The 22,125-nt window shown below is 41.4% G+C and overlaps 1 protein-coding gene and 1 non-coding gene across 2 annotated transcripts in view; both read right to left on the bottom strand.

Annotated features, from left to right (window-relative positions):
• Window positions 1-3,404: 3,404 nt before the first annotated feature.
• arhgef17 (Rho guanine nucleotide exchange factor (GEF) 17) overlaps window positions 3,405-22,125 on the bottom strand; it is a 71,268-nt gene continuing 52,547 nt past the window's right edge. Inside the window, exons 3-24 of the mRNA XM_074641878.1 lie at window positions 20,337-20,516; window positions 15,520-15,636; window positions 14,536-14,628; window positions 14,267-14,443; window positions 14,027-14,077; window positions 13,734-13,843; window positions 13,486-13,571; window positions 13,151-13,269; window positions 12,727-12,934; window positions 12,252-12,325; window positions 12,020-12,103; window positions 11,795-11,898; window positions 11,162-11,277; window positions 10,860-10,979; window positions 10,504-10,771; window positions 10,188-10,274; window positions 9,791-9,858; window positions 8,939-9,087; window positions 8,684-8,858; window positions 8,343-8,438; window positions 7,949-8,131; window positions 3,405-7,846 (exon numbers count right to left, since the gene is read on the bottom strand). Coding sequence (XP_074497979.1) covers window positions 7,638-7,846; window positions 7,949-8,131; window positions 8,343-8,438; window positions 8,684-8,858; window positions 8,939-9,087; window positions 9,791-9,858; window positions 10,188-10,274; window positions 10,504-10,771; window positions 10,860-10,979; window positions 11,162-11,277; window positions 11,795-11,898; window positions 12,020-12,103; window positions 12,252-12,325; window positions 12,727-12,934; window positions 13,151-13,269; window positions 13,486-13,571; window positions 13,734-13,843; window positions 14,027-14,077; window positions 14,267-14,443; window positions 14,536-14,628; window positions 15,520-15,636; window positions 20,337-20,516 — 2,874 coding nt within the window. The 3' untranslated portion in view covers window positions 3,405-7,637. The remainder of the gene's footprint in view (window positions 7,847-7,948; window positions 8,132-8,342; window positions 8,439-8,683; window positions 8,859-8,938; window positions 9,088-9,790; window positions 9,859-10,187; window positions 10,275-10,503; window positions 10,772-10,859; window positions 10,980-11,161; window positions 11,278-11,794; window positions 11,899-12,019; window positions 12,104-12,251; window positions 12,326-12,726; window positions 12,935-13,150; window positions 13,270-13,485; window positions 13,572-13,733; window positions 13,844-14,026; window positions 14,078-14,266; window positions 14,444-14,535; window positions 14,629-15,519; window positions 15,637-20,336; window positions 20,517-22,125) is intronic.
• trnam-cau (transfer RNA methionine (anticodon CAU)) lies at window positions 18,392-18,464 on the bottom strand. The gene has a single exon. It is a non-coding gene; the product is annotated as a tRNA-Met (tRNA).

The following is a 22,125-nucleotide window of genomic DNA, read 5'->3' as shown; positions in this document are numbered from 1 at the left end:
TGGAAATTCTCTTTGTCACACAAGATTAACCAACACGGAACTGGGCCTTGACCTCTTGGAGGTAGAAGGCCAGTTCCTTCACTGTCTGGCAGCTAATTAGTAGCTACAGTGTACCTTTGTAGGAAAAGCACAGGTGGTACTAATACCATTAACGATGTCTCTGTTCTATTCAAGTGTCCCAGGCTGTTTTCGAAACCGCATACTATACTAGTAGTACGTACTGATTTGGCCAAAATGTAGTATGTAGTATGCAGTATGCGAACAAAAGCAAAATCTCCAGTATGCCAGAAATACCCGGATGACGTACTGATTTGGAAAAATTCTTCAGTATGCATCGGACCAGTCTATCTCGCCTACTGTATCCCACAATGCAAAGCGGCGGAACAGCACAGGCTACGGGTATAAAAACAAGCAGCCAAAAGCTGCTCTTTTTTTACGTTTTCTGTAGCCATTTCAACACTAAATTCACTTCTGGAAGTTTTTGAGGCGAGAAATCAACTGTGTAGATTATTAATATCGGCAGTTTTACGAAGTTAGATGGCGAATCGAACATTTGTTCCACCGTTGTCGGAGTTTAGAAGCTCCACAGAATACCGTGACAGCCAGCGAGCGCCTGCCCGGGTCGCTGCCAGCAAGCCGGGTAGTCACGCTCAGAGACCGCTATGAGCTGCTGGAGCTCTCTAGAGACCGGTCTGTAGACGAGAGGCTTTGATTTCCTTGTTGACGGATAGTTTGTTTAAATATCACAACACAGATGTCCATTATAAATTAACAGGAACCTGTGTTTATTTGCCTTTTTTCGAGTTAAAAAGCTCCACAATCGCCCGCGGGCGTAGCTCGCTGGAGAGCCGGCCAGTGACGCTCACAGAGCGGCTGCAGAGCAGCAGAGTGGCGAGAGAAGATGAGAGGAGAGGAAGAGGAGAGAGAAGAGGAGAGGAGAGAGAAGAGGAGAGGGAAAGAGCAGCTTCTGACGGGGCAGAGAGGTTCCTGATGAGACAACATGACACTTTTTTAACATTTCTCTAATATCTGGAGGGAGATCAGTCCTTTTGCTGTAACTGAAAAAGCAGTTTGAGTAAAGTAAACGTTGTGGATGAATGTTTTATATTTCCCGTCTCTCCTCGTTGATGATCCTGTTTGTCGGACTTCTTTATGAGCTGTCAGAATAAATAGTTTAAACCTGCAGTATCTTATAAAGTAAACAAGCACAACATAAACAACAAAATCAAAGTTGTATTTTTTGATAATATTGTAATAGTGGTACAAGTTAGTTTTTTTGTCCTGTGCTTTAAGAGCTGGTTTGAAGGCTTAAGCCTCGTCTAGCATACTGCTAAATACATCACTTTAACTGTCACATACTGCATACTACTGAGGAACGCAGTATACAGTATGTACTGTATACTGCATACTGCGCTCCTCAGTAGTATGCAGTATGCGGTTTCGAAAACAGCCCCAGTAAAAGTCATGACAGTGAGCCAGCATGCACAATAGCAGGATTCTGTCATCATTAATTTTATTTACACCTGTGCTTTTCCTAATTTGACATGCCCTGTTGTTGCAGGCCTACATTGAATGTTAACATGATGTTCTCTAAATAAATGTAGTTCAATTAAAAGTTGAATTAAAGTTGAGTGAGTGTCTCTGTCTGAGAGCAGAGTCATAATACTGCAGTTGTGGCAAAAGCAGCCCCTTTAATGCAGATTAGATGTGTGAACTGTTACAGTTTTTAGAGGAATGTTTGAATTCTTATAATCAGGGACATTCATAGCAACCTTGGGAAGAAACAAGTGACTGGGGAGTGTATCATGATGGGTTTGATACTTACAGCACTATGCAAGATTAAAAACAATGAGCTTTTCCATATATGCATATACTATTGTAAAATCTGATACCAGTGAATGAAGGAGATTTCCACTGGCCAACATTCTTCCGCTGGACCAAGTCAGTGCGAGTCAATGACTCACAATATCAATCAGTCACTCTGGTGACACAGACGCTTCTCTGTGCTGCTGTCTTTGCTGCGTCTTTCATTCATCACACAGATCTTCACTGTTTAATGCCTCATTTGAATACTATGTGTGGATGCGTCTTGTGTGTGTGTGTGTGGTCATTAGGGGGGGAAGGGGCTACGTTTGTATTTGTGTGTCCTGAATGAGCTGCATTCATACAGTTTCCCTCTATATACCGCAGGGCTATCATATCACAATACACTTCATTGTGGGTCAGTGGGTTAAAGTAAAATGAATAGTTGAGTGACACTGAAGCGTGCTGGTAGGAAAACACAGTGGAAACTCTGTGTTATGGTCAGGGCTGCATCATAAGACATGAGTTGAATTTATTTCTATTTATTAACTACTATTGTTACTGTAAAGGGCAGAGAGGGGGAACTATCGGGGTCAAACATGAACAGGCAACAAGTTGATTCAAGCCATAAATCTTTGGATGTCTTACTTGGTTGTAAAACACTTTTTTTCACAAGATAAGGGCACTTTGTAGCTAATGAAAAAAAGAAACAAGATCTTTATTAGATGGATTTCTGGGTTTAGCAATTCATTTTTGGTAAAAGCTTTTTTCCACTTAATGTTTACGATTGTGTAAATGACTGTCACTTCACAAAGTTGTGTATCCAACTTTGAGTTCTTTTTACCAGCAGTGATGCCAATTGTTGGCAAAAGTAGGGCTGCACTTTTTTCCATTATCGATTCATCTGCAGGTTTTTTCTTTACTCGATTAATCGGCTCCTCAGAAAACAGTGAAAAATACAGAGTCAAATACAATACAAATCAAAATTTCCCAGAGTCCAAGATCAGATCTTCAATTTGCTTGTTTTGTCTGACACATGCATCTCCGCTAAAACCCTACGATCTAAAACACTTTGGACTCACACGGACGAATAGCACGCCTCTTTTTATGCGGAAGTGTTTTAAATAGTCAGGTTTTAGGGAAGTGAGAGTTTGTAAACGGATGTTTTGATATAGTTTTGCTGTTGTTAAACGCGACCCCCCATTTACTTCAATTCATTAAGAATTTTCTCAGTTTTTTTATTCTTCGTTCACCGTGTAGGCATGCGAGAAAAACAAAGTTTTCTTCAAGAATTCAAGGTAAAATGGGGTGAGTAGCTGATATACAAATGGTAATTTTGTGGGTGAAGTATTCCTTTAAAGTGAACATTTAAGGCACATGCACATTAGCATTCTGGTTATAAATGTGTTCCTGGGTATCCCGGTTATGTTTTGTGCATGTAAGCATCATAACTCAGATAATATCCCTTGTCCCAGTTTTGATAAACCCAAATATGTTGAGTTACTCAGCAGATAATCAGTAAAACAAAAAATATGACAAACAACGCAACACATTTTAAGAGCCCCACACCTCACTCAGCTGAAGAAAGAACAGGCACAAACTGCACCAGTGAACTGATTTAATTACAAAGAGGAACCCACAGTGACAAAACGAGAACAGCCACATACAGGACGTAACTCTGATAGACTGCAACCATGACAACTGCAACCAGAGACGGCGATAAACAAGAGTTGTGACCGGGTTGTTTTCCTTCCTGTAGACGTCCGTAACAACGCAAACATATATATACGTTTCAGAGCTAACGTGGCTACGAATGAAAACATCAATGCCGAAACTCTATCGGTCAGTCGCCCTGGCAACAAAAGAGGCCGTCTGGTCTTCTTTTGGATGACAGTTATAATTTAAACGCCACTGATAGCGCATGCCAGAGAGGAGGAGGAGGGGAAAATACAAACATAAACAAACCTTACACAAATATATAAAAAATATGCCATTAGATTCATATCAACAATTGAGGACCGTGGGTGCACTATTTACAGAAAAAAAGGCAATATATACCAATATTTACAACAATAAAGACTTCTTTCACATACCGGCATGAGGAGGTTACTAACAAGTTTTACCGAGAGTTACAGTGATGATAGGATGAGTTTGATGTGATGGTGAAAATCTTACACAACATGCTGCATTCTCTCAATCAAATACGCATTACTTCATATCAAAGATGCGGTGTGTTTGTGTGCACGCTTGTATGTCTGTAAAAATGAAGGGAGTCATTACACTGGGCTCAAAACCTAAAAAGCAACCGCTGAAAATGTGATTATTCAGTCGTTAATTCTTGTGCAACTACAGTACCTAGGAAAACGTCAAAATATATTCTTAAGGCAAATATTTATCTGATTTTAAAGAAACTTTCTGAATCAGCTGAATTGAAAGTTATTGACTCCAACCATGGCAGCGATTTCAGCACAGGACACTAAGTGATTATTTTCACCCAGAGACCCCAGAGATTGAAAACACTAAAGATTGAGTGAAGTTGGGACCCACCATCGACGGGCCGTGACCCTTTTTGCTGCCCAACTCACAGTTTCAAAAAGCTCCAAAAGCGCTGTTACCAGCAGAGATAGCGCACACATGTTCCTTTAAACACACCATCACTGTTTTCACAGGAACATATACTAACTCCACTCTGCAGGGAGCTCTCCGTTGCTCTACAGCCAGCATAGATATACAGCATTTTCATGGGTGACTTGGTACTGTAGCTGTTGGCACTGAGAACACAAATATTAATGTTGTTGTGAATCATACAGAACATAAAGAAACACTCATATCTGCTACCATAACGTTAGAGGATGTTAAAGGAATAATTGAACATTTTGGGAAATAACATTTTTTGCTTTGAGTTAGATGAGAAGATTACACTCTTACGTTGGTTTCATTAAATAGGAGTCAGCGGCGGTGAGATAGCTTGGCTTATCACAAAGACAACAGCGGAAACAGCTATCAATCAAAGATCCACCTAAAGCTAACAAATGAACACATTATATCTTATTTATCAATTGGGCACAACATGTAAAATATGACACGCTGTAGTTTTACACTTTTTATATGGAATAGACAAGCAAGATATAACGTGTTGATCAGTGAGCTTTAGAGCATTTAGGCAGATTGTTTTTGTATCTTTGGAAAAAGCCAGGCTAGCCATTTCCACCTATTTCCAGTCTTTATGCTAAGCTAAGCTAACTGGCTTCTGGCTGTATATTAAAATATTGACCGTACAGACATAAGAGTGGGGTCAATCTTCCCAACAAGAAACAAATGTTGTGTCGAATTAAGTGTTTCCTAAAATGTTGAACTAGTCCTGGAACATGGCTGTGTCTAGAAGGTAACCCACAAATCGCGAAAGCTGGCAAAAACTTGCAAAACTCCCGCGAAAACTCGCTGCCCGACGACCTATCCTAACCTTAACTATTCAAGGTCAATGCCTAACTTTAACCATCTCGTGAGTTTCCCAACTCGTGGGTTACCTTCTAGACACGACCCTGAAATATTTCCTAAAATTCTCAAACTTTCCTCTGCTGTATTCTTCACATGCTACCACAACATGTAATTTTGCCTCAATTGTGGGCAGAAAATCACAAACAAGGTCCTTTTAATACTTTAACTGAATAACAGAGCACTTGTGGAGGATGATGCACACACACACAGACACAGGCCTTTTACACTTACAGAGGCCAAGAGCTCACTATCTAGTTAGGAGCTATCACAACAACCAACCAATCCTCTTAACTGTTAGCTGCTCTCACAGCTGGGAGAGTTAACCTATAATGTGGATGCGTTTGGGAAGTGGGAAAGCTGAGGTGAAGGTCCCAGATGGCTGGCAAAGTGCAATGAGGGTTTTCTAGGCTTGGAGGGATCAAAGACAATCGCTGCTTAACCCCCAAAGCCCGAGGCTAACGTGTGAGTGTGTGCGAGGACAAGTCAGAAACACTTCCCTCATACTGTAAATCTGCTGAAGTGTGAGTGAGAGCTGACTTTTCACTGTGTGTGTTTGTGTGTGTGTTTAATGGCTTAACCTTTAGCCTTCTGAAGGCACGTGCAGATGCTCAGCATTTGTCCTTCTGACCTACTCTGTATCTTGGGTACTCTCTCGTCTCACAAACAAACTACATGCATCTTGTTCTCCAACCAACAATCAATACTGAAATCAGTGTTTGTGCATTAGGGGTGTAACAATACATCTTAGCGCTATATTTCCTGTGCCACAATAAGTACACGTAGAGCTGACAAATAATTGAAATATTAAGGAAACAAACAGGCAACAGAGTGACTGTGTTCGCTGTCGGTTCAAGATAAGGATCGAGCTGCGTTCAGAGACCGGCCACAAACAGCCAATAGATGAGTACATGTCAAAAAACTTTCCAGACCTTCTCATTTCTGGATCTGTTTCTCTACGTTTGGGGAGTCGTACAACTCCGAAACAAGAACCCCGTATTGTGTATCGTACTGAACCATATGTGGACTGTATCGTTACACCCCTGCTGTGTGCCTGAACCAAACTACTGTATGCCCATTTTTCTATTCTGCTAATCAAGCCAGGGCCTCCTTGTTCTTCAACTCAAAAACAAAAAAGTGAAAGCTACATCTTCTATAAATTAAGTGCTGTAAAAGAAGGCGCTAAAAATCAAAACCATAAATACTGTACATAACTACCTGCTACCACAGCCTATAGCGTCATGGAAGTCAGTAACATCGGCTCCTGATTTCCGCTCAACAAACTGAAATTTCATGGCAAAACTGTAACACATACAAGGCTTTGGCATAGTCATGTTAAGGAGGGACGTCTCCCATGCACTTCTTTTTCTACTCCAGTAGCGGGCATCATCTACGTTCATGTCATCTTAAACTGACAACAAAAATTAAATAAGAAAATCTGATACAAAGTGGAAAACACACATTTATGTTTTTCACAAACTGATTCAGTGAGTGGAGGCTGTGCATTAATGTGTGTGTGTGACTGTGTGCATGTGTCTTGCTAGATACCCTTGCCACATATTGCACATTAATGACCTCCCTGTACAGGAGAAAAGATGATTTTAGAAGTCTGACATCCATAAGCAATGATCGTGGAGTAGATGTTATTACAACCCAACTAGAACCAGAAATATCTCATCTCAGATCTGCCATTTGGGGTTGTTGTCCAGACGACAAGAATACTTTTACTCCTTTAAAAGCTCACAGACGTAACTGAACCGCCCCCAGCTGCAGAAATGAACGCTGATCATCAGGAGGCATTGTGTGTGCGGTTCAGGCTAAGATGGCGTGATGATGGAGTAAAGGGTTGATGTCCAAGTCCAAAAAAAAAAAAAGCAGAGAAAATATCAAAGGACAAATACATGCTTCATTTAAATGTCCTCCTTCAACCTCTTGTGCAAAGTCCTCTTCTGTCTGTCTCTTCTTCACTTGTCCTCAGTCTAAACATACATCCATGTGTGAAAATTTAATTTCCCCATTCTCCGTCTTCTTCTGTCTCCTTCACTAAAGACTAAAAAACGAAATACACACGCACGGACACCACTCAGTGAGGAACAACGCACACCATCAGAAACATTAACACAAGAAAAACTGGCTTTGAAGTGATCATATTCATTAGTAAGTCCAGGAGGGAGTTGACAGCCATATTCTGCACATAGAGACTGGTGGACTGAGCAGAAGACCAAAACAGCAACACCGAAAAGTGAGGAGTCCGGTGGGGGAAAAAGGACAGGAGCTTGTGCGCCGTTCTCAGCTAGAGGGGAGGTTGGGGCGGGTTGTTCAAACCGGGATCTATTGTCTCAGACCTTCCAAAGCAAAAGATGGTTGGTGCTGTCGTCCCGTCCGACTGTTTCACTGCTATTGGTCAGTCTGAAGTCCTCATAGCCGTCGCCGCCGGAAATTACTAGATGGTTGGTTTTTGCAGGGATGAGGGCAGAGGCTCGGCGACGCGCAGAGTCACGCCTTTGGAGGTTCCCGTCAACTGTGCTGCTGCTATGGGATTGGTGGCCTAGAAAACAGAGAGGTAGGGTTAAAGGTCAAGTGGAGGTAGTAGAAGTAAATCAGAATGCACATTAAAAAATAAACAATTAAAAAAAAAAACAATAACTACCTGTGGGGTCAGCTGCCGTATGAGGGAAGTTCATGTCAAAGCCTTCCGGTAGTTCGATTGACGTCAGGAACCGAACGTGGCCCGTGTGTCCGTGAGCCGAGCCCATCGGCAACTGGGGAGTTTTCAGTGTCCCAGCCCCAGTTCCTGAGCTCACCGCTGGGATCCCCAGAGTAAGGACCACCCCTGTGGAAGAACACTATCTTAAAATGTGCTTTCTTTTTTAATCCAATAAATAATGATCAATGTAAAATTCCCAAATTCTACCATTGCAAAAATAAACACAAAATATTACGTGGAGCATATGATCGCTACCCACATCTGATTCAGGTAATTCAGTTTAAATATCAGGTTACTGTAATTTTGGATTTCTTAGACTAAAATGTGTGTGTTTTACCTGCACTGGTGCCGATCCACAGCAGATCCTTACAGGCCAGCAATGCTGTGATTCTCAGACAGGCGGCTTTGTGCTGTCTGATGATCGCGTCTGCACCTGAATGGAGAGAAAGAAAAGAGAGAACGGGATGGAGGTCAGGGGAGGAGCAGAGGTGAGGATGAAGGGAGGAGTAAAGGTGAGAGAAGGGTGGATTCAAATTTAGGAAGCATAGAGAGGACATTTTAAAATGTGAATTAAAGAGAGAAGAATTAAGAAAAAAAAAGCCTCTGCATATGAGCTGCTGTCCAGAATAAAATAATGCATACATATACATATTTAAAAACCTGCACGTGCATGTTTACCTGCAAGCATCTTATGCACAGCAGGCGCCACGTCCACCTCCGTCAGGCTCTCCAAGGTCTGAGCGTGGTACAGTTTGACATGCGCGCTGCCCTGCAACGCCAACCACACGCCCTGACCGTACGCCACCATGCAAGTCACGCACCGACTGCTATCTGTGCCCACCTGGAACCAGTGCTGAGAGAGAGAGAGGAGAAATGTCAAACTACCTCGTCATTTATTCAGCCGTACACACATCTGTCCATCCTTCCACCTACCTCTTGTACCAGTGTAGTTGTGTTGATAATAAGGACTCTGTTCTGTGAGCCACACCAAAGCTTTCCTCCCACAGGAACCATTTTGGTGACGGGGCTACTGGGCGTGCCCAGAACCAACGTCTGAGAAGACTGAGGGTCCCAGAAACTACCTGCAAATTGAGATTAAGGGGGGATTATACAGAAAGAATACAAAGAAAACAGAAACATAAATCATTTTGTTACAGAGTGCTTTTTTTAAATTTTCTTTTTAACATACAGACTTGTCCTTGCATTTGACTATGATGGAAGACTAAGACTATGATATCAAATGTATATCCTTAAATGATGCGTGTGGAAGCATCACAAATCATAATTAATCTGGAAAATAAACAACAGTTTTTCAATTGATGAAGATATGCACTTTGCACGTAAATAAGGTGTCAGAGGGCATAAAAAACATCAAAATAAAGTTTGTTTATCCAAAAAATTCCTACCCCCGTCTCCCTACAGAGTTCCAGGCTAAGCCCCAATGTTTATGTTGTGTTTACTTGTATCACTCTGCTGGTCCGAAACCCTGTCCATCATTTGTTGAGTATTTAACATCTGCATGATAGTATGGGTATTGAAATAAATAAATATGTAAGTAAGTAAAGTATATGTGCTACTGTATGTAATGTAATGTTTTATAAATAACTATGAGTATAATTTAGCTTGAGAACCTGCCCCCCAAAAATGTCTGTGCACGTCACAGGGATGCAGGCCGGATGATTTTTGAAAAAGGTAACAGTGAGGTGCTCTACAGCTTCAGCTCCCACAGAAACTAAATCAAAAGGAGGCAAAAACAGCTCTACTCGCTCCACACGCCCAACTTACCTGCTTCTCTCTGATAGACGATCACCTCTCCATTGGCCAAGGACACAAACACTTTGTTGTCTAAATACCTGTATGAGGAAAAAGAAACGGAGGGATGTCAAAATGAAAAAAAAGAAAATTATGATGTACAAGTAAAGCATACAAGGAATGAGATAGCGATACGAATAATACAAATATATATATATATATATATTTTGCTCCACAAGAACATATACAGGTAGCAGAAACAGGGAAATTTGAGGCCAAAAGGAGACAAACCTGACCAGGCTGCATCAAATAGCTTTCCATCCATGTTTCCTCCATCGCTCCACATATTTAATTGTCTAATACAGCATATATTCTAAAATCAATTTTTTGTTTTTTTAAAGGTAAAGTAGTGGAAAGGAAGGTAACTCACAGTATACAGAGGATGGAGGCTGAGTGTTGCATCTTCATGCTGTTCTTACGGTTGCGGATGTTGTCCGAGGACTGGTACACATGGATGCTGACAGAAACAGAAGCATTATGGGAGATTAGGTGATGAAATCAGTGCACCAATAAGTATATACAAGTCTTTGAAGTCCCATTACTCCACCTTTGTTAATTCTCAAGTTTTAATTGGTGTGTTTTATGGTGTGTGTGTGTGTGTGTGTGTGTGTGTGTGTGTGCGTGCGTGCGTGCGTGCGTGCGTGCGTGCGTGCGTGCGTGCGTGCGTGCGTGTGTGCATCACACACCATCCGTCCTCGGTGCCCAGCCACACTGAGCTCTGGTAGGCCTCTGGGTCGATGCTGAGCAGGTCCTCCAGGCTCGCCCTAGTGAATGAGCCCCGGGAGGAGCGGCGCATGGCGCGGCCATCCATGGGGCTCTCTGTGTGGCCACGGCCTCCTCCGCCGACCCCCAACATCCCCGGAGCGCCGTAGGAGCTCGCCACCGGGAACTCCTGCTCCTCCTCACTGCTGGTGGTCTCTGTAGCCATGTCCTTGGAGCCCGGGCCCTCGTCATCTTAGAGCGGGAAATAAGAAAGTATAAGTATATAAAGTTTATACAGTAAGTGTGTGTGTGTATGACTTGAGTGTTTTTTTTTACTCACTGCCGTAGTTGGATGATATGGTGGAGTGACTGGCCTGACTCTGTAGGGTGGAGGAAGGGCTGGGTGAGTCCTCGTCATCCGTGTCATCACTGTCAAAAGGAACAAGCTCCGTCCCCGGTCCTGGAAACAGTTGATCAATGAAAATATGTCAGAAAACTGCAGGTACAATACAAATCATTCATAAAGGCTAATATTAGGATAAGATAGGACTATACTATAGCAGGTTAACAGGTTACAACTCTGTTTAATTTCACATAGGAGCTCTTGCTGCTTGTCATGTTGTAAAACCTTTAAGGACCAACCTGTGGGTCGCTCCGTCAGCTCCAGAGATGAATGAGAGATGGATATATGGAGCTGCTGCTGGGTGTGACCGGGTCCTCCAGAGGTCGTAGCCAGGGTGGGCTCTGATCCACGCTCCCTACCAGGTAAAGAGTCATTGGTTAATGGTTCAAAACTCCCAGAAAACTGCAGGTCTGCTGCAACTCTCAGTTCTTTTAAATCAAGACTGAAGACTTTTCTGTTTGCTGCTGCCTTTTATACAATTAAATAATTATTGTATTATTTTCTTACACTGCACTGTAACCTTTATTCCTGTATTTTATAACTGTCTCATTCTATTTTAACTTGTTTTTATTTTGATTCTCTTGGTGTATAGCTTTTGGTTTGTTATTATTATTATTATTATTGTTCAGTGGGTTTAATTTTCCATCTTATGTTTTGCCTTCTAGATGTTCCATTTCATCTTATTTTTTTATCTTTTATAATGTGTTTCTTGATGCTTTCAATGTTTTACGAAATCCGCTTTGATTTACCTTGTTGCTGAAATGTGCTATATAAATAAAATTGCCTTGCCTCCAGAATATAGATGAAGACAGAAATAGTGATGTGTCAGGTGAGTTTTTAATGCAAGGGTGGGTGTGTGTGTGTATACTGACCTTCCCTTGAGTCCTGGTACCGCAGCAATACATATGATCCTCGCTGAGCAGACAGCAATACAAGCCTCAACTGTGGGCTCGTCCTTGATGTTCAACAGACACACCTGGAGAGAGAAAAACATCATCATCACATCAGTCAAACTGTTCTCAAAAGTCAAATTGTGTTTTTTTTCTCCACCAGAAAGCATGTAGAATCAACAGCCTTACAACTGTGATTGTTCTCACCTGTCCCACGTATCCATCGCTGTTACACACCCACACCTCACAGCCACTGTCAGGACAGCTGTGGCTGGGAGAGGCACACGAAAACTGGAGACAAACAACAACGCATGAGTGGAGATTACATTTGTACATCTGTAAGGACAGCTGGTCTGCAGGTATGAACTGATTCAAATTACTGACATAAATCATCTATATTTGCACAGATTATACAGCAGATACTTCCTGCTGCTCTCACCTGCATTCCACTACGTGTCTTCATAATAGGAATGGCCTTCAGGAACTCTGGGTCCCACTGGTCCTTATTCATTGCTAAACACAATGACACATTGACAATTAGACCAAATAAAGTAGCTCCAGGCCTAATGAATCTTAATCAGAATCTTTAATGATAAAATAATAAATCATAGCATTCAAATTAATTAGTCATTTTTGTCTGCGGAAGCCTGGGAAAACTACAAGGAGAATAATTTATGGTGCGTAATGTAGCTGAGAACAGATTTTCCCCATTAAAGGGCATTTTTTGGGGAGTTTTTTTCTCCGAATCGAGGGTCGAAAGGGACAGATGGTGTCGTTTGCTGTACAGAGGCAACGGTCTATATAAATCAAATTGACTTGACATGTTGAAATGAAATCATTGCATGCACATGCTGCTGTCTTTGTCTACCTAACAAGCTACAGTACAGTAAATAACGTTTAGCCTTTCCACACACCCAGCTTCTTCTTGGCGTCTTCAAAGGCTTGTTCAAAGTTGGACCGAGTGTCCGGCGAGGTGAACTCGAAGACGAAGCTGCTCTCGGCGGAAGCTGTGGTGAACTCCAGCTTTGTGGGCAGGAAGGTCATACTGAAGGCCAGGGACTGCTTCTCTGACAGCTCCCTGTGCACCGACGTCATCAGATCCTTTATGACCTCGTCGAGGGACTGAGGGAGATGGAAAGTAAAGGAAACCATAAAAAAAAAAGGAAATGCTCGAGGCTGTTTCATTGATGGCTCTCTGACCATTAGATGTGTTACCAAATCATAGAACACAAGACAATAAGACACATCAAAAGCCCATAATAAATAAAGTAATTAAACAAGACAGTAAAACCTGTGGCTGCTGTTTGCATGGTGTGTGTGTGTGTTGGTCCACAGTACCTGGTGCGGGAAGCTGAGGGTCTCAGACAGTTTGCTGATCTGACCCAGAGTGCTGAGATCCTCGTCTAATCGACTAATCATCTTCTGGATGCTCTCCTTGTTTGTTGCCTGAGTGGAGCCTGGAGCAGAGATGTATTTCAATTAAAGCGTTAAAGTGAGGTTGAACGGTAAGATCATATTTGATGAGACAGCCCCTCCTCATCCTCATCCTCATAGGGCTACACAGGGCCATGAGACTCATTCCACTCTATAGTCATATGAAGAAAAAAAAATGACAAGATGTCAGGATGTGTTTCATGCCATCAGCAGCATGCGATCTATAGATGGAGCCTTACTTTTCACCACCTCCACGTCCTCCAGGGGAAGCTTCCACAGGAACTTGTATTTACTGGAAGTATCAATCACACTCGCAGCCGAGTACCTGAGAGAGAGACAGCAGCAGAAGAAGAGACAGAAAGAGGTCAATATTAAGACAAGTTTGGTAGAAAACATGGCCTGTTGTACAACACCAGGGGGCAGTGTGGTTGGAAACTGTATTATGATAGTGTGTGTGTTTGTGTGTGTGTGTGTGTGTGTCGCATACAGGCTCATGGAGCTGCGTCTTAACGAGCCAGACTTCCTCTTGAGAGTGGTGCAGATGATTAGATCACTGAAGAGGAAGAGAGAGCGGTCTTTCTTCCCACCAACTGTCTTCTACAGAGAGAGGAAGGAGATAGGAAAAGCTCAGACAATCTTAACCTGGGCTTTAATACAATATTATATTTATGATACAGTTTACTTTAATCATTTCTATTACTTTGACTTATTTTCCGAGACATGGCACTAAATTTAGAAACTTTACTATAAACATTTGACAACTCAGAAAGGAATTCTTACCGCCTCCATGACCATTTCCTGTCTCAAGAACTTCCTCATGGGGTTCAGGATCTAACACACACACACACACACACACATACAGAGAGATGTGATCATCACTTCATAACATAAAAACAACTGTAAACTGTTGCCATGTCACTCTTTTAGGAGGAATCAAATAGCTGCACAAAAAGCCATAATAAGCACTGGGAAACACTTAAAAAGGCAAATATCAGCTGTAAACAGTAAGAAATATCTCACATGTTCAACTCCCTCTATGTGCGCCTCGATCTCCTGGATGACCCTGGTCTCCCTCTCTGCCTCTTCAGCGGAGCGACGGCCCTTATTGATCCTCTCAGCCAGTCGCTTGATGTCCCTCTGGGCGTCCAGTAAGTACGGGTGGTCCGGGTGATCCTCTGGGGTGTGCTTGAGCAGGTCCTTGAACAAAACAACACAAACACAAATACATGAGCTTCTTGTCACCAAACACAGGATGAGGCTACTTCCAGTTATATTTTGAGATAATTCACCTTCACCAGCAGCTCATATCGAGGAATCCTCTGGACTGGTTTAATCATCAGATCACCCAGAGCCTGTTTCTCCTTGTTCTCACGCATGTTTTGCTATTAGGGTGAAGAAAGAAGAGAGAGCATGGATATAAGAGAGGGTGAAGGACTCAAGTAACAAGATGATTGTCTACAAAGTCAGGTCAGTGTTGCACTTCACGTCTCCGCCACAAGATGGCAAAGTGTTTCCACCGTCTGGCACGAAGCTCTCTGTGGTTGGAAACTGAGAACAGGACGAGGACATGACAGGTTTTTGTGGTGCCTAATTACATTTTTGTCTGTGCAGCCAACTTGTGCTGTTTTTCCCCCCATACGTTTATATTTGGTGGCACACCACAGCAAGTGTACAGTAACAGTGGTCAACCAGATTTAACTGGACATATTGCTAAAATATCCCTTGGTTTTTAAGTCGAATTATCTGGTTGAATTGGTTCATAGAGATGGTTTGTAGAACATTTCAGAGACTATAATTTGTCTCTACTGACAGTAACACCCAGAAAGATTAAAAAAAAAACTATATTCACTGAAAGAGAAAATCCATTTTAGTAGTTTCCGGTATTGTGAAAACATTTTTAGATCATCCAGATCTCCTGAGCAGAGGAATAAAAAACATTCCTCACATTCAATTTGATACCATCTGATTTAGAAATGAGAAAATTAGGGGAAAAACATGATTTTAAGCCCCTGTGTCTAAACACAAGTGTCTCTCTTTCAAACACAAAAACTCACAGAAACACCAACGTCGACAAATTGGAGGAACACGACAGGAAGCACATTAGCATATACACAAACCCAACATTGACAAATAGGGACAACAAAGCTCTTTTCAGGCTCTAAAAGCTGGTTAAAAGGCTTCTTTCCACCAGACAAGAAAAATGTCTCAAACCAACACATAAGAGCAGCTGCCCAGACCAAACAGGACATCCTGTGACTCAGTCCAACACTCACCTCCAGAAACTTGTGAAACGCTGGCTTGGCCTCCTTGGCAATCCTCACGGCATCTTTGGCATTGAGAAAGTTGTCGATGTACGCTGAATACATATTAGCTAGAGCCTCTTTGGAGAACTGGAGAAAAGAAGAAGAAGAGAACATTTAAGTTACTGTGTGTACACTTTTATGTGACGAAAGCTGGTTTAATCTGATGGAATACATTTTTGTTTGAAGAGAGGTTGAGTTTAGTGCATGTTACGACTCAGATCATAAAGGAAAAGGGAAGCAACATAAAAAACAGATTTGTTTGTTAAAAATAAAGTTATTTCTTTACAAGGAGCTTAGATAGTTAACACAGCAATAAAAACGTGAGGCGGACTGCTGTTAAAGTCAAATCAAATAAGTATAACCCAAAGAAAATAAGAGCTACGAGAAACCAAAAATGGAAACAAAACCTCACTATCAGTCAGTACTTGTTAGAAACCAAGAAAACACACAGTCCAAACAGCCTGGCCCCATCTCCAGTTAGCTAACAAGTACCTCAATAACTAATATTACAGAGGAGACTTCACAATTAACAGCTAACTCTGAAACAACGACAACGAAGAGTGCACATTGACGGGCTGAAAACTTCAGCTACTGTGACTGTCGAGCTGGGCCGGCAATTTGTAGCTTCAGTCCCCAAATGGCATCCTTTGGATTGGAGAGCCGGACCAGGTAGCGCGCCAATCAGCATCCCCGACTGAGTAACGCCTCAGCGGGTGGAGCCAACTGTGTGCCGGGGACCACACATCCTACTCAGTAAACTAATCAACACACTACAATGGGGGTTAAACACACGGAGCAGCCGTCAGCAGTGGTATCAGACTACTAAGATATCAAACTACAACCTAGACAGGACATCTGCCAACACGTTTTCTGAACCCTTCTTGTCAGGAATTTCCAAGCTGTATTCTTGTTATATGCTGTCTACAACCCTTTAAAGGTCCCATATCATGCTCAATTTCAGGTTCATACTGGAATTTTATGTTTCTACTAGAACATGTTTACATGCTGTAATGTTAAAAAAAACAACTTTACTTTTCTCTTACTGTCTGTCTGAATATGCCTGTGTTTACCGTCTGTCTGAAACGCTCAGATTTAGAAAATTTCAACGGAATTGCGTTGCTAGGCAACAGCTTGGCTCTATGTTTACTTCCTGTGAGCTGATGTCATTCACATACACTGCAAATGGAAATAAACTGGGATACATTTAGAAAGTTTAGGTTTAAAACTGTGTAATGATCTATAATTTGTAGATTTGTGACATCACAAAATAACAGAAATCCTGACAGCTTGTTTCAAAGGCACAGTTTCCACTGTCTAGCTTCTTAAATGTGAGGATTTGCTGCTTTTCTCTGTTTAAGATTTATCGAATTTTAATATACTTGGGTTTTGGACTCCAACAAAATAAGGAGTTTTATGGACAAAGTTGTTGCAAATAACATTTGATATAAAAAGACGCCACAACCTTATTTACTTTCTACTAAAACCACAACTATCCTTCACCGATTCCACAGTGAATGTTTCCCAGGTTGCATTTGGTGAAACACTCAGGAAAAACGAATTACAAACAAGTGAAAACTATCGCTGCATTGCTACTTTGGTTCACTTTAAGCCAATTATATGTGCCCAACAGTTAACATTTAGCATATGTCGTATTTGTCACTGTGCAATTAAATTATAATAACAGCAAAAGAGAGATTATCAAAGACACCTTGATGTAAGTGGTTATCAGTTTGTTTTGGCAGGCATCAGAATAGAAGAATAGACGCATAAACACTCACAGATGATTCACCCTGACCTCATTTCTTTTCACAAATAGAGGGCAGACTGAAAGCTCAAAAAAATAAAAAAATAAAAAGGAGTAGAGACACTAACAGTGTTAACAGACAAAAGGCACAATGTGTCTCTCTGCCCTTTCATGAAATAACCTGACCCTCTTCTGTTCCTCCCTGTGTTTCTCTTTTATCATCCAGCTCCAGTGTCCTCTCCTCTCTCCTCTCTCGCTCTTAATGGAACAGTAAAGAGGACCGAGAAATAACATCTGAGGACAATGTGAGGATTAGTAGAGGACCGAGAGAGAGAGAATAGGAATGCACTCCATCATTACTTTATATAAAAGGTGATAATTAATGTTCTTCCAGCAGCTCTGTTAAATATGTTATCGACTGATCTACATTTAACTTTAATTAAGAACTGACTTCTTACCTCCAAGGCAAAGATTATACAGTGAAAGACGGAAAAAATAGAGTCCGCAGAGTCCGTCTTTTACATGCTTTTCTTTCCAGCACCTCATATTCATCATCTGGACGTGTGTGCTTTTGTAAATAAAGATTATACAGTGGCAACCCAAAATAATGGAGGTAACTTAATGCATTATAATGCTTAAAATCAAGAAGGCCTTGCGACCCCCTGTTAAGCTTTGGCGACCCCTAGTGGGGATCGGGACACCCAGGCTGGGAACAAGAAAATGTTGTTAAACTATCAGCAGAGTCTAAAACTGTGATAATCCATCACAATTAAAGCTGCAAAATACTCTGTTAGCAGTTCCAGGATGCTTGAAGAGCTAAAAATAGATTACATATCTGTTTAGGTGGGAGTGAATCTGTCGGTGTTGAAACCATTTGTTATAAAAGGGCGCATGAAGAGCAGAAAGAGAGGACAGAAATAGGATTTCTCTTTGTTTAAAAACACAAGCACGTACCGATTCATTGGTATGAAATGTATTGTGCATATTCTGCTGTTTGTGAGACAGAGCTGACATTTCCCACAAACCACACAGCTATGACACAGCACATCTGCTTAACCTTCTACAGCGCTAAACAGCAGCCACCTGAACAAAAGACTATGCCCCGTGTGAGGCTCGAACTCACGACCTTCAGATTATGAGACTGACGCGCTGCCTACTGCGCCAACGAGGCCTGAAGCACACTGCAGCTGCTGCACGTTAAAAGCTGCGACGGAGAGGAGGAAGCGGGGGAGGGAGGAATAGTGTGGAGGATCTGCAACAGCTTCAACTAAACAGGAGAGAAACTCGCAATTCTCGCTTTTCTGCTTGAAACAATTTACATTATGTTCTTCTGTTGCTATATTGTACCTTTCTCTTTAAAGGAAAAACATATCAATATATAACCTTTAACAATTTATATATAAAGAATCAGTGAATTGATCTCAGGAGGTATGAAGTGTAACGTTAGTAAAATTAGGTAATTTCAGCAACCTTTCCTCAACCTCCTTCTTCATCTGCTTGTAATTCAGTTTCTCCATTTCCCACATTGTCCTTAAGTGACAGTTTGTGTCTCCAGTGAGTTTGTGAAACGGTTTCATTCAAGCCGTGAGGTGCTGCCGAGGGATAACAATAGCATTAACATAGCAAGAGAGTGAGGGGTTTTTCCCCACTCAACAATAAACAAAAGCTGTAGCCGCAATGCATTCTGGTCTATTGCTGTGTCTATGAAGAAACTGGAATATGTGGTTGTTTTGACTTTATGTTATTGGTTAGCCGAGACATGAAGTCCTTTACTCTTACATTCTTTCAAGACTGAAACCTGACATTTAGCCCAACACTGATGTTTTAGAGTGCTGTTTTTCAAAGAGCCACCATCGGGGTCATGGGAAACTTGAAATGGGTCGACGAGAGGTCACCGGGAAAAGAAAATATTAAACCAGTGTTGCCAACTATGGACTGTCTCTATAATAATAATAATAATAACAGCTTCCTTTCAGTCCACTCTGCTGTCAATAATGCTTTTAAAGACTGCTTATTCCAGTCATTCCCAAAGACTGGGGTCGCAGGACATTTTATTAGGGTCGCCAAATAAATTTGCAGAATTTCTTCCATAGTCTTTTATGTAACATTTATGTCTGCAGTACACGTTTGAGCCACATGAGGGAGCCTGAATGTTTGTATTGTTCTGATAATCGTAGCTTGAATCTAATATGAAAGTTGCTGTGATTTATCAAACATGTATCTCTTCAAAATAGCTGGTTTACCGATTCAAGATGATTTAAGGTGATGTGGAAATGGCAGTAAAATTCTGCCCTTATCTTATCTTGCAGGGTTAACAAAAACAAATATACAATGAAGCAATAAAATTGTCCCAGAGAAGCAAAGTGCACTGCATCTTTTTAACAGAATGAGTTGTACTTTTAACTGGGCTGTTCATTAGTTACTGTTGATTCTAGCTTAAGGATGTACTAACTATAATTCATACTGTCACATTATAACACAAAGTTTAGGATTTCAAGACAGAGAAGTAAAGAGATTACTGCTACTGTCAGAGGTTAACTATCTCACACACTCACCTAACATGTCACATACACAAACTAACAACGGTAACATATACTGAATACATTCCTGCAGCACGAAGAAGAGATCACTATGAAGGCACTAAAGTCACTTGCTTACAGTTGACTTTCCACAGTAGCCTGTTCTCTTAAACATCATGTAAACAACAAATCTGCTGATTTACCCAGCTAGATTTCTCTTCCTCTGTCAAGTTTAAGGTGTGTGTGCATCTGCATGACAAAAGACTTAAGTCAGGGAAGGTAACAGCGGAGCAGCTGGATGAAATGAGAGAGCATTACATGTAATAATGCATCCTCGAATTCAGACTAATTCCATCCAAAGTCAAACAATAAGTGACCCCCAGAAGTGTAAAATAGCTGGTATCTCCCTCTGAAATCGTGACTACTTGTATGTAAAGTTCAAACCCATAAGAAATCCACATATGAATTATATTTCTAATCATTAAAGATAGCAGGAGAGGACACTTATCGTCATGTCTACTCACTGATTGGATGAGGAGGTGTCCGACAGTCTGTCTGTCGTGCCATTGGCTGACGCAGCCGGCGACTTGCTCCAGGAAGTGCTCGTGGTGCTCCAGGATCTCCGGGATCTGGTAGAACATCTCGTCCACCAGCAGAGGGTCCACTATGCCGCTGTCCGGCTGTTTGAGAGGACGCATGTAGCCCTGAGGGGACAAGACAACCAGTTAGTTACAGACCATTTCAAATCATCGAAGTCAGATAAAACATGTCATCCAGCAGTGATGGTTTCTTTCATTTTTGTTTTTGTTTTTGTCATTGTGACATAGTACAAACAGGTGACAAATTATACAGACAAAGGTGTAACACAAAATATACAGGCATTAACATATGAAACAGAAGTTATGATTTGAATGTGGTACAGATTTTTGATTGTTTTTGTTAGTGGGAGTATTGTGTTTTTTTGTGCATGTAATCTGTAATCTGCATATAAATCCATGCCCATTTATTCCTCTCTTATTCTTCTCCTAATAACTCTATTTCCTTTTCTTTTCTTTTTTTGCTAGGGTTTCAAGGCATCTCCATACACACAATAAAATCAGCTTGTGTGGATTCAGCAGGTTTTCAGCAGCGGACTCTGATGCCCTCTGTCTCATAGACACTGCAATCCATTAAAGTTGAGAGAAATTTAGAGATTCAATTTAGTGTCTAAAATAGACTCAGTCAGATGTGACCCAGAGACTCCAGAAGCTGTTAAATCCAGTCAGCTGTGCGCTGCTCACTGCCTGACTTCATGACACATTTGATGATTAATCTAATCTGCTGGTTAAAACATTTGCATTTAAGGAAGTTGGGACAAAGAGGGATTTGAGATCATTTCAAAGCAGCAGCTTCCTTCAACTAATTTCTCTTAGAAATACGTTACATAAGAGCTCAGTATCTGCCTGGAAGTGCTAACTTTATCTTCATAGTGAAGCATTCAGAGGTGATGATTTTGGTTCAAAAAAGCTTCTTAGATGCGATGTTGTGGCTCATCTTGAAATCTACAGTGCAGGTAGGTTGGATGTTTGGTATCGTGCTGTTTTCAGTATCAACTAATCGTGTGCACTAACATTTATTGCTGCTCATTAGTGAAAGTATTGCACAGCAGTGTTGTTCTTTACCAGAGCACAGAGAGAGAGGAGGGTGTCAAGTCAGGAAGAGTGGAAGATGAGCGATCGCTACGTGGGTCATCAATGACGTCACATATCTGTACAAACTGATGATGTCAGTGTTGCTTTGTGACGGGTGGAGTACGGTGTCATATACAGACACATCTGACGTTAACCTGTGTTTCATTCCCACAATGTCTATATATGATTTATCTGAATTACAAATGAAATTCAGATGTGTCTCTCTTACACATATTACATTTGATTTCCTTTTTGCCTAACTAAAAATGTAGATTGCTCTGCTTGTCATTTTCTCTCAGGTGAAAACCAACCAGTTTGGCTACGTTTTATTTAATTGGGTGGGTAAAATTTGTTTTGGGTCGGTTGTGATAATTTGGGCTACTTTTTCTACCATTGGACCGTTTCAACCACCTAAAAGTTAGGCTACTTTCCAATAAATAATCCCCTCCTCTACTCCGGGTAGTACGATTTAGACTGACAGAGCACTGGGTTCAACAGACTCAGCACTGATTATGTCACACATTCATCTAAGTACAATATTTGCTCTTCTTTTAGCTCTTTTTTGGTCTCCTCCTCCTGAAAGACAAAGGAAATATCTGGCTCTTTAGCTGCTAAATGCTCAATTATGTTCACCAGCTAGTCT

This window comes from Sebastes fasciatus, chromosome 7 (assembly GCF_043250625.1).
Source record: "Sebastes fasciatus isolate fSebFas1 chromosome 7, fSebFas1.pri, whole genome shotgun sequence".
Classification (NCBI taxonomy): Eukaryota; Metazoa; Chordata; class Actinopteri; order Perciformes; family Sebastidae; genus Sebastes; species Sebastes fasciatus.
This window is presented reverse-complemented; position numbering and strand designations above follow the sequence as displayed.